Here is a 12,255-nt window from a genome sequence, read left to right as displayed (position 1 = left end):
CCAAGAGCTCAAACATCTCAGCCCTTGGCTCATCTTCCACGACAACCGGGAAGGGGATGGCCGTAGACATCTCCCGGACAAAGGCCGCGAAAGACAGACTCTCGGATCAGAAGGAAGGCCCATTTCGTCAGAGAAATATCTGATGTCCTCCTCCTCCTCCCACGAGGCCTCATCATCGGTATCAGACACAAGTTCACAGACCTGCGTCTGAAGCCGTGCCTGACTCGACTCCGTGGGAACATGGCCAAGGTAGGAGCGTCGAGAGGTGGACTCCCTCGCCAGCACCGGCGAAGCTCCCTCCGCCGTCGTCGGGGAGTCTGCCTGGGAGGCGGCCGTAGCCGCGATACCAGAGACCTCACGGGCAAAGGGCCAGCCGTCGCCTCACCCGATGGTACCGGTGGCGCAAGCACCCCCGGTACCGGAGAAGGGCGCAACAGCTCTCCCAGAACCTCTGGAAGAACGGCCCGGAGACTCTCGTGCAGAGCGGCTGTGGAGAAAGGCTGAGAAGCCGATGCAGGCGTCAAGGTCAGAGTCTGTTCCGGGCGTGGAGGCAGTTCCGGGCTGTCCAAGGGGGAGCGCATCGACAGTTCCTGAATAGAGGGTGAGCGGTCCTCGCGGTGCCGATGCCTACTGGGTGCCGACTCCCTCGGCGACCCAGAGTTCTCGGTACAGAGACGGGAAGCATGTCAAAGGAGCTTCCCGGTACCGACGAGGATGTAGAATCCAACCGTCGCTTCCTCGGGGCCGAGGCCGATCTCGGGGGGGGGCTGTACCGCAGGAGCCCTCAGGACAGGAGGAGACCCACCCGAAGGCTCACCGCCAGGGGAATGGACAGCCCTCACCTGCACTCCAGACGAAGCACCACCGTCCGACGACATCAGCAACAGAGGAGGTCCCGGTACCACCGACGTCAATGCAGCCTTTCGATGTCTCGGTACCGACGATGCAGGAGGTAGAAGCCTCGATGCAGTTGATGCCGATGCAGAGGTCGAAGACTTCGATGCTGTCGACGAGTCCCGTGCTGTTGTCGTCGAAGAGCCCGAGAACAACGCGTTCCACTGGGCCAATCTCGCTACCTGAGTCCTCTTTTTCAAAAGAGCACAAAGACTGCAGGCCTGCGGGCGGTGCCCAGCCCCCAGACACTGAAGACACGAAGCGTGCCTATCAGTGAGCGAGATTGCCTGGGCGCACTGGGTGCACTTTTTCAAGCCGCTGGAAGACTTCGATGACATGGGCGGAAAAATCACGCCGGCGAAATCAAAATTCGCGATGACGACGAAAGGCACCAAAAAGAAGGGAGAAAAAACCCTTACCGAGGCCAAATAGGCCGGTCCCGAAAGCGAAAGGAAACTTACGCGGGGAAAAAGCTGGAAACACGGGAAAGGGGTAAAGACCGGATCGGTCTTTTTTTTTTTAAAGCGAAAATCGCGAAGACGCGAGGGTCAACTAGAGGGGCACGAAACGGCGGCAAAACACGACCGTCCCGAGCGCGGACAAAAGAAGACTGACGAACATGAGCCGGTTCGGGCGGGAAGACGGTCGCGCATGCAAGGTGCGCATGGGCGCGCGAGGGCTAGCAAAGGCCTTTGCTAGTGAAGTTTCCGATTGGAGGGGGCTGCCGTGGACGTCACCCATCAGTGAGAACAAGCAGCCTGCTTGTCCTCGGAGAATCATACTTATTCAAGAGCCGGGTAAGCCAGCGGATAGACCGGAATCCTATCGCCCAATTTCGTTGCTTAACACGGAGGTGAAGCTTCTGGCTAAGACCATGGCGAATAGGCTCTCTAAAGTTCTTCCCTCTCTGGTAGCAGAACCGCAGGTGGGGTTCACTTGTGGGCGAGTAATAGCGAAGAATATGAGACGGATATTAGCAGCGCTGGAAACGGTTAGAAGGGAACAGACCCCGGCATTGTTGATCAGCTTTGATGCTGAAAAAGCGTTTGATCGGGTAGACTGGGGATTTATGTATGAGGTGTTGAGGGTGTATGGAATAGGAGGGGGTTTTTTGAAAGCGATACGAGCCTTATATGCAGATCCGAAGGCACAGGTGTGGGCAAACGGAGTACTATCGGATAGATTTCAGATCAAAAGGGGCACCAGACAGGGGTGCCCACTATCGCCACTGTTTTTTGTTTTAACCTTAGACCCTTTGCTGAGGGAGATACAATCTAACCAGGGTATAAAAGGGGTTAACATAGGGAAGCACGTCTTTAAATCGGCGGCATTTGCGGACGACTTATTAATGCTTATAACGGACCCTAAGACGTCATTGCCTAATCTTATGGAAAGCGTAGTAGAATTTGGAGATTTTTCCGGCTTTCAACTAAACCTCATGAAGTCAGAGGCGTTAGCAAGCTTGGATGACGTAAGAAGTTGGTGGGGGGGGGGGGGGGGGGAGTGGATTCCCTCTGAGATGGGCATTAGGGCACTTTAGATATCTAGGCATCCAGTTAGCAATGGACACTTCAATATTATATAAGATTAATATTTCTAAGTTGCTACAGGAGACGAAGGATCAATTGGCGACTTGGTCGGCTCTACCGGTGTCGTTCTTGGGTAGAATACATCTGATTAAAATGATAATTTTTCCCCGGTGGCTTTATGTATTTCAAATATTGCCTCTCTGGCTTACTTGCAGGGATTTGGCGGCATTTCACCAGATGGTGGCAAAGTTTTGTTGGGGGGGTCGAAAGACGAAAATGAAGTGGAAATTCTTGAGAGGTAACACTGGGTCCGGAGGGTTGGGATTTCCTGATCTCAGTAAGTATAACCAAGCATGTCTGCTCCGTAATTTGCGAGATTGGATATTGGGCACCAGTAATTACACAGATATGGATTTGGAGAGGAGTTACTTTGGTCCATGGCATGTGGCCTCATTACTACACGCTACTAGAGGACAACTACCAGAGCAAGTCAGGTGGAATTTATTGCTTAGGCCGATGTGGCAATTGTGGAGAACATTACATCCGTTATGGCGACAGAATCCTACGAGTAGTGTGTGGCTGCCCCTGCAAGGGAATTTGAATTTTTCCCCGGGTCAGGACAATAGGGTGTTCCACCAACTAAAAGTAAAAGGGGTGACTACTCTAGAAAGTGTACTTCAACCGGATGGCCCCCTATTGGGCTATCCGGCCTTTGCAGAACTTTGCGGGAGGAACCCGTCGAGTATGCTGGCGTATGCTCAATTGGCTCACTATGTGAGGTCGCTACCAGCTGGAAGCTTGTCGCCTGGCTTCGGTGAGCAATTGCGCAAATTGTTGGAAGGGGACGCTGTAGGTCAGGCGTCGACATCATGGTTTCACAGAGAATTAAGTAGACGGGATCAAGTCTGGGATTTACAGGTGCTCGCAGATCGGTGGAGTACAGACGTAGGCAGACCAGTATCAGCTAGATTGTTGTTAACGGCCCTTCAAAGTGGTCCTAAGATGGTACATAATGCCGAGTTGCAGGAATGTCACTTCCGATCGGTGCACAGGGCCTACATCTCGCAATGACAGGCCTGCCATATGGGGGTGGTGGCTTCACAGGGTTGTCTGAAATGCAGCAGGGCAGAAGCTACACTTTATCATGGTTTGTGGTAATGTAGAAGGGTCTCTATACTGGTCAGCAATATCTCAGTTCTTACAGGAGGTTGTAGGTAGACCATTTTGGCTAACTTATGAGAAGGCGTTGTTTAGTGCACCTAGCCAGTGGCGAATGGGCACAAGAGGAGAAAATATATTCCTGGGAAAGGCTTGTGTTTTAGGGAAGAAATGTATATTCCTCTATTGGACGAAAGATCACCCTCCCTCCTTCTAGCATTGGAGGAATAAACTGCATGAATTAATGACCTGGGAGGCCAGAGGTGCAGGTCTGTCACCGGGTAGGCAGCGGAGGTTTCTAGCCAAGGGCGAGAAGTCAAATTCTGAACAAGCTTCCTTGGAATCGGTAACTGTGGCGGGCTCTTTGAGCGTTGCACTGGGATAGGGGAGGTGGGAATGGGTAGGGGGAGGAGGGGAGGTTCAGGATTTGGTAGTGGAGAGGTATTAAATTCTGTATAAAGCTAAGCTGAGGAGATTGGGGAGAAATGTCAACATAATTGGATGATGACTTGAACTATGTTGTTAGCCTGTAGACGGATAAGTCTGGGGGGGGGGGGGGGGGCTATTGTGGGGTTAGGGGAGAAAAGCTGTAAAATTCCAAGGATGCTAACTTGTATTGAGTTGTTCATATACAGCATGATATGTTTGAAGAATAACACAGTGAATGTATTGAACAGTTGTGATATGCTGAAGTTTCAATAAAAACCGTTTAAACATATAAACTTTCCTAAGTCTCCATTGATTTCTGCGGTGGAGATGTTAAGGAAATACTTCAGTGACGTCCTGGGTCTACCAGTGGAGGGTTTTCCACCCATTGTTAAGGCCCAGTACATAACAGGAGCTACAATCAACTTAAACGAACAACAACCGCAAAACCAGCAGTTAAATTTAACTGAATTCCTAGAGAGCTCCCTGGATATAGTGACGGAACGGACCACACTGCTGGCTACTTTTGCCTTTGAAATGGACAGGAACAACATCTTTAAGATTTATTTTATTTATGCAGTTTTTTTGGGCTCGAGGGTTCAAATTTTTTCCGATTTGACAAGGGATACGCAGAAGAGGAGGAGAGAATTCTTGCAATATAGGGCAAGACTTCTCAACCTGGTTGCAGTTTTCAAATTGAAATTTCCTTGTAGATGCTTAGTATCCCTACAATCAAATAACTACGTATTCTTTGATCCCTTAAAACTGCAACAATTTATAGTAGCAAAGGAAAGTGTTAATACTCCTTAGTTGAAACCCAAAGAATGTAATATGCTGTAAAGTTGGCTTGCAGGATAAACTTTCTTTTCAAGCTCATTGATAATTTCCTCCTGTTTGCCTAGTATCTGGATCCTTATTGTGGACAAAGTGATAGAGTAATATTTCCAATGTATAAAAAAAAAAAATTTGTTTTGTAAACAGTTTCCTATATTTCCATTACATTTATGTTGTTTAATAAATGTAAAGTCATAAATAAAATATTAAAAAAAAGAAATAGCAACAGGCGAGACCTCTAATACTCCAAGGAAAGTTGCTTCTTAAAGAGATCAAACAATTTGGCCATGACAGCATAATTCAGGAAACGAGCAATGACCGGTCATGGCCTACCAGCGTTATCCTTGCAAACTCCAATGCTGTGTATATGCGCCACATGCACAGGGCCTGCTTCAAAAGGAAGCCCCAACGTTTGCTGGAGCCAGAACTCAGCTAGATCCAAGCGTGCAGAATCAGGTACCTCCTCTGGCATGATGATGATACACAAGTTTTTCCTGTGACCTTGATTCTCCTGGTCTTCCACTTTGTCTGCCAGGGATCGCACCTGCACCTCCAGGGCCCCAAGCTGATCCTCCACTGATGCCGCCCGATCCTCTTGGGCGGAAATGTGTTCTTCCCCTTGTTGGAACCTTACTGCATGACCATCAACGCAGTCCTCGATTTCCTCCATGCTAGCGTGCAACTTTGCCAACTTTTTGTCCAACAATTGCGATGAGTGCCACATGGAAACTTGAACAGTGTTGTCAGAAAGAACTTGCCAAGGCCCATCCTGTGGTGAGGGTGACGCCAACGTTTTTGGAGTGGGTATAGCCTTCTCCTGTCCTGGCCTCGGAGGCTTATTCAACATACCCAGGAAATTCGAAGTCCCAGACTACTAGAAGATCAACTCTCTCTGCTCAACGAGTTGTCTGCCATCTCATGACCCCCTGGTTGGAACATTTTTTAACGGCTACAGGATCCCTCTGCCAAACTGAATCGTCGCCAGTGACATCCAGGAGTGTAGGGGGGCAGCTTTTGCTTATTGCCAATTAGTTCACTATGTGATTAGGTCTTCGCAATCTGCAATTCCCTGTACGTGACCAATTGCAGTCCCCTTTTCCCTGACAGTCCTGAGGATCAAGTTACTATCTCAGCTTTAAATAAATTGTTCCAAGCTCTGGGTCCTATGCAAGACTATGGCATTTTGCAGCAGGCCTGGACCAGGGAGGTGGGTGCATCACTAGGATTAATTTTCCCAGTCTGATAAAGGGTATTCTCCAACTCGTCCAAGGGGCTGACTTACGTGAGTGTCAGTTTTGGGCTGTCAACAGGGCCTATTTTTCTCCGAAATGTGCATTTAAGGCCCATATCTTACAGTCACCTAGTTGTGAAAAGTGTGACACATCTGAAGACACTGTTCCATGTTTTTTGGGATGGACCGGATATTTTTGTTTTTGGGGGCGAGAGCTATTTATTTAAGCCACTTGCTTGGAAGCCATGTCAGACTCTCGTTTCAGGTTTGGATCTTCAACACTATGGGGGATTGGGGTGTGAGAGGTAGACGAATGATTCCCTTCCTCCGAAGAGCTGCCTTGGTAGGGAAAAAATGCATTTTACAACAATGGTTACAAGAAATGATTTATCTTGGGGAAAAGAGCTCTAGAGCATTCGCTACTTTGTGCACAATAACTCTGTGCGCAATTCTGCACCAATAAAATATATGTTACAAGAAATTATTTATCTTGGGGGAAAGAGCTCTAGAGCACTCGCTACTGTTTATAATTTAAGAGCAGGCGCTGTATTTATAAGTTTTAGGATATTAATTTCTCCACCAATCACCAAGGGTGATAATTGCAATATTGCAATAAATTAACTAAATTAAGTATATATCTCTGCTGAAATTCGAAAGCATGTACTCAGAGCACAAAGAGACTATACTTTTAGCTTCAGGAAAGGTTTATTTTAAAATACAATTTCACACGAGATGTATGTTTTTAAAAGGATCTTAGAACAGAGAATTTGTGCATAAAATAGAACAAAGTAACAGGTAGGTTAACTCACAGTCCTTGTTACAAGCATGCTGTGGTCCAGCTGATTGATGAGCACATGGTCAGGACAGGAGCAGGGCTTCTGCAGTGAGTGGATTTGAGTTGCTTGCAGCTGAAGAGAGAGAATCTGTGTTGCAGTTGAAGGGAATCATCTGCTTGTCTGGAACAGCGTCTATCTTTTATACTCTTGCAAGCTGCAGGAAGACATGCCATGTGTATCTCTGTCCTGGTTTCCTGGTTTGCACACGACCCTTGGGCATTTGCAAAGCATTGTGGTATCTTGGTCTCATGTCTTATGACATCACAAGACTTGCTGTCTTGATTTTGCTGATAAATGGTTTATTGTAGTGCAAGGTTTTCCCTGCTTGAATTTCTGTGATAGAAGATTTGTCTGGGGTGGCCAGCAGGTGTCCTTTGTCTTTAGTAGCTGTATTTCATACCTTTCCCACCTGCTTGTCTCCTTGCCTCTACTGGATACTTTGATATTTGTTGTGTTGATCAGAGGAAGAAAGTCAATTTAGCCTTGAGGCAGTCTCTTACTCAGAAGTCTTTTGTTAAAGAGGGAGGGAAAGGGGGAGGTGAGGTCCTTGCAACAGTGCCTTTGTCTTTTAAATGTTTTTTTTTTTTATGTTCCCCAAAGGGAGAGGGAAGAGGGCTTTTGGAATGAAAGCCAGTTCTGCTGCAGTGTCAAATATATATTTTTAAAAGCTGCACAAATATATTGGTGTATATATATGTATCTGATCCAACACAACATCATGCTACACATTTAATTCTGATGATTGGCTTATACCATAACAGTTGCATTCAGAGGGACCCACGTACTGAGAATGGATCAGTTGCACACTCATAATATGGGAGGCACAGGAGGTCTATTTTACCCTCAAGCATTCCCAATGATTTTTGGTAATCTGGGGTATGTCTAATCTCTCCAACACGCTAGAAGCACAATCAACGAACTACAGCATTCATGATTCTGGATATTCATGTCCCTTTTTTATTTTTTCTTTACTAATTATCTCCTAGTCCGTACCGGTTTTGTATTGTGCTATAAGGGTATAGAGTCTTGGAATGGGGGGGGGGGGGGGGGGTGAATTGCTTCTGTTTGTAAGCTTACTGGGAGAGGCTATATGAATTCAGGCCTCTTTGGGGGGAATATAGGGTGGAGGTGGTGGGTGGGCTACATGGGAGCTCTCCTTCTCCCCTCTTTGGTGGGGAGCTGCTGTTTAGGAAGTGTCCTTGGGGCTGGAGGATGAGGGAGGGTGCGGGATTGGATGGAGTTAGCTAGTAGTTGGAGAAGGGGGTTAGAGAGAGAGGTATGGGAAGAGGGGTTTGGTTTTTATATTTCACCTAGTGAATTCCTACAAGGTGTTTGTGTTCTAATATTATTGTCTTTTGAATTGCATGTTTTACTTTGCTTTTTGATGTCTTGCATTTTTCTGTTTGTAAGGTTGAGCACTGTCATCAATAAAAATTGTTAAAACTAAAATCATAGCCCCAGAGAATCCCTGGAGACTCGAGCCAAAATAAAGAGCACCAAGGCCAACACTATCATATATAGCAGAGCCGCAAAAGGTGTGTGGGATAACCAGTTCTGAAAGGCGCGCGGGAAGGCTAAAACAAACCTTACCTCCACTCGGCTAGACAAGGGAGACAGTATATGTAGCAGCCCCTAAGAACCCCAATAAATATACACCATACAACTATGAGAAAGTAAAGGAGCACATAGGCTTTCTCTTAAACATAAGGCGAAAGTAAGAGGAACTGGTAAAAGAACTTGCCGGCTGAGCAGAAGCCTATAAAAAGAACATGAAATTGGTATCAAACTCATGTAAGTTTAGTATTAGCTTGTAGTCTCCTGAAAACTAAGGAACCGCTGAATAGCAAGGGAGTTTGGAGGGGGGGGGGGGGGGGGGGGGGAATCTGGCACCACCTGGTGTCATCCAGCTCCTTCCAGAAATTCTTCATAAAGTAAAGGAGCATACAACCTCCAAGAGGATTCCCCCTGCTCAACTAACACCCAGCTTGAACTGAGGCAGGAGCGGACTGAAAAGCACTATAGAGAAGCTGCACGGTCCTTCAACATCCGCTTGGAGACAGAGAAAATACGGAACAGCCCAGGCTGCACGATACCCTTAAGGGGCGAATCACAAGAATTATTTTTTCTGTCTCAATCTGCTGGTTGACAGACATAACCCATTTGTCTGGACTGGTTTGGTATAGTATGACAAGGAAGAGTTCTTTAAAACAGTAACACTGTGATGTTTATGCACCACAACACAAGATTTTCTTGATCAAGCACATAACACTCTGACCAGTTTGTTCAAAAAGGATAGCTACCTGTGAGTTCCCCACACATTTAAAAAGGGCCACTTAATACATTTCTTGATTAGCTTTCGAAGGTTGCCCTTCTTCCTCAGATCGGAAATAAGCAAATGTGCTAGCTGACAGTGTATATAAGTGAAAACATTCAAGCATTACTATGACCCTGTCAGACTGTCATAGTAATGCTTGAATGTTTTCACTTATATACACTGTCAGCTAGCACATTTGCTTATTTCCGATCTGAGGAAGAAGGGCAACCTTCGAAAGCTAATCAAGAAATGTATTAAGTTATGTCCAATAAAAAAGGTATCATCTTATTTTCTTTTCCATGTTTTATTTTGTTTGATTTCTATTGATAACCTTAAGAGTGGACTAACACGGCTACCACACTCCAGTACCATATTAAAAACAATGGTAGCTATTAAAGAAAATCAGAAAATGAAAATACAACATGGAATGAAGACAAAAATTAGCAGACACAAAAACAAAGGATGGACTCAAAGTCCAGACAAGTCTAGTATAGAAAGCACAAGGAAATAGAACAAGTGTTTGCTCTTCTCACCATGAAATCAGTAAAATTGTATTCAAGTTGCTACAATTGCACCCTATATTCACAGAATAGCATACACCTTGGGCTAAAATCAGAGCTAAATGGGACGAAATGGAAGTAGAGGTGCCAAAACTGCTCATCATCCGTTGTCTCCTCTTCTTGGCCACCACAGAGTGGGCAGCTTGGGAGGAGCTAGGGGGCTTGACGCCTAGGGCACGATTCCAGCTCGGTACATTGCTGACTGCAATATCTGATCGAATCCATCTCAAAATGTCATTAATGCACAAGATGGACTAGAGGCCAACTGAATTTTGGTTTCAGTTTTGGCACTGGCACCAAAACCAACCCAAAACCCATTTTTGGTATGTTTCCAGTCTTGACGAAAAAACCTTTTGAACTTTTTTGCTTCTGCCCATTCTCACCTCAAACCCACATCTGTAATTTCAGTTCTAATTATATCACCCCCCCCCCCCCAACCTCTCTCCAATATTTGCTGCTCTATTTATTCTATTTATTCCTTGCTATGAGTTTGATCCTCATCTTCTTCCCTCTCGGCTCTTAGAAACTATACAAACAAAGCCCATACAAGTTCAGTTCTCTGTCTGCTCATTTCAAATTGCAGTTCTCCATTAACCAGCCTATTCTACCCCTAGATACACACTCTTTCCATGTGTAGGCAATTCTGCATCTGGCTGCCACTATAATGTGTAATTGAATGTTAATGTATCTGCTTGCTTCTGTGGATCTATGTTCTAACCAGTATCCTAACATTGACTTCTTGGCAGAGTCTGCATCAGAGGAGGAAGTTTATTATGCTTGGTAGAAGGAGTATAACCAATGGTATCCTGTGATACCAGGATACAAATTACGTTGGACTAATTTGGCAGAAAATATTCCCAGGGAGTGTGTACAATGTCTGACACACTGTGTGTGTGTGTGTGTGGGGGGGGGGGGGGTTGTAAAATACAGCTGTCCTGGAGGGGCAAACATGAAGAGATTATCTATGACCCACACAACATTCACACTAGATCCTAAGCTCTATTTATAGGGACTCTGGGTAGAGGAGGATCTTGGGGATCATGGGTTATGTTTTCCTAAGTATACTTGGCGACAGCACAGAGACCACAGGGAGCCTTCATCTACAGGGAAGTATAAAAAAGCAGCAACATTTCACCGGTTCAATGCTCATGGAGTACTTCAGTTTGTATATAAAATAGCATGATGCAGGGTATGGAGGGTGGGAGGACAGGGTATCAGTTACTAGGCACACTAACAGAATGTTGCCCAACTCTCTGTTTTTGAGATGCCTAGTGGCTAAGCTCAAGAAAAGATAAACTTCTTCTATTACAATGCTCACTTCCTTTAAGCTCTCAAGTTTCTCTAACAGAAAACAAAGTAACAGAATCCATTTTAGTATGCTGGTTCCTTCTCTGTGTTAGTACCACAGCTGCTCCGACTCAAAGTCTGCACAAAAGCAGAACAGAAGAATAAAGCCAAATAGTCTGGAGAAAATGAGAGAAACGGAGGGGGTGGAATAGAGAACTCAAAGAAACTATGTTAGGAAGAGAGGAGCAGACAGGAAAGCAGGAAGGAAGAAGCAGGAAACTGAAATGGAAAATGTAACCAACTATATGCACTACCTACCTCTTTTGGCAAACAGCTCCTCTCCTCAAAGACTATCACAACAGCACACCCACCCCTTCCATCTGTCAAACATCAGGAGTTCAAAGGAGGAGTGAAATTTAAGTCTTCATACTAGCACACAACACTTAATTAGCTTCAGGAAACTCATTTTGTATTTCATGTGCACTATGCTGGCTTTGGAATTGGACAAAAACTTAATATGGATTGAATTGGGAACTATGCAGTTATGTATGGGATCCATTTTCAGTGCATATTAAGGAAGAAAAGCATACTCTCCCCCTCCCCTGTTGGCTGGACGAAGGTCCTATTCCTTACCTCGGACTTTGAGGAAGCTTCATCCTCAGAATTGGACTCTTCCACCTCCACCGATTTCTTCACCTCCTTGACTTCGTTTTCAGACTTCACCTTCTCAGCTTTGACGTTCACTTTCTCCTTGGGCTGCCTTTTCTCTGGATAGGAGGAAGACGAGGTGCGGGGAGAGGTGGCTGGGAAAGTTTTTACTCCTTTGGAGCTGCTCTTTTTCTGCTTTTTGGTGTTGGGCTTTGGCGAGTCCACATTGGAAGGCCTTTTAACTGAAGACTTGGCCTCAGGTGGGGGGCCTCCTTTGGGAGACATGCTTTCCAGCTTCACTTCCTTTAAAGCCAGTTTTGGTTCCTTGAAAGCTGCTTTGGGTGGGGCCTTTTCCTCCTTGGGCAGTTTATTCTCCACTGGTTTCCGGGAAGAGTCCTTTGAGGTCTTACTTTGTTCTCGCTCAGTGTCTTTGGAGGAGGTTTTGCTCTCAGAGTCTTTTCTTGGTCGCTCTCTGTGCTCCTTAGTTACTTTGTGGGGTTTGGATATTTTATTACCATCTTTACCTGCATACTAACAA

The 12,255-nt window shown here is 45.8% G+C and overlaps 1 protein-coding gene across 3 annotated transcripts in view; it reads right to left on the bottom strand.

Moving 5' to 3' along the window:
• MLLT1 (MLLT1 super elongation complex subunit) overlaps nucleotides 1-12,255 on the bottom strand; it is a 281,660-nt gene that overhangs the window by 88,776 nt on the left and 180,629 nt on the right. For all 3 annotated transcript variants that reach the window (XM_030218367.1, XM_030218369.1, XM_030218368.1), the window contains one exon: nucleotides 11,703-12,248. In XM_030218367.1, the coding sequence (XP_030074227.1) occupies nucleotides 11,703-12,248 (546 nt within the window). The remainder of the gene's footprint in view (nucleotides 1-11,702; nucleotides 12,249-12,255) is intronic.

This window comes from Microcaecilia unicolor, chromosome 11, assembly GCF_901765095.1.
Source record: "Microcaecilia unicolor chromosome 11, aMicUni1.1, whole genome shotgun sequence".
In the NCBI taxonomy this organism is placed as follows: domain Eukaryota; kingdom Metazoa; phylum Chordata; class Amphibia; order Gymnophiona; family Siphonopidae; genus Microcaecilia; species Microcaecilia unicolor.
Note: the sequence above shows the minus strand (reverse complement) of the source record. Positions and strands in the feature narration are given on the sequence as shown.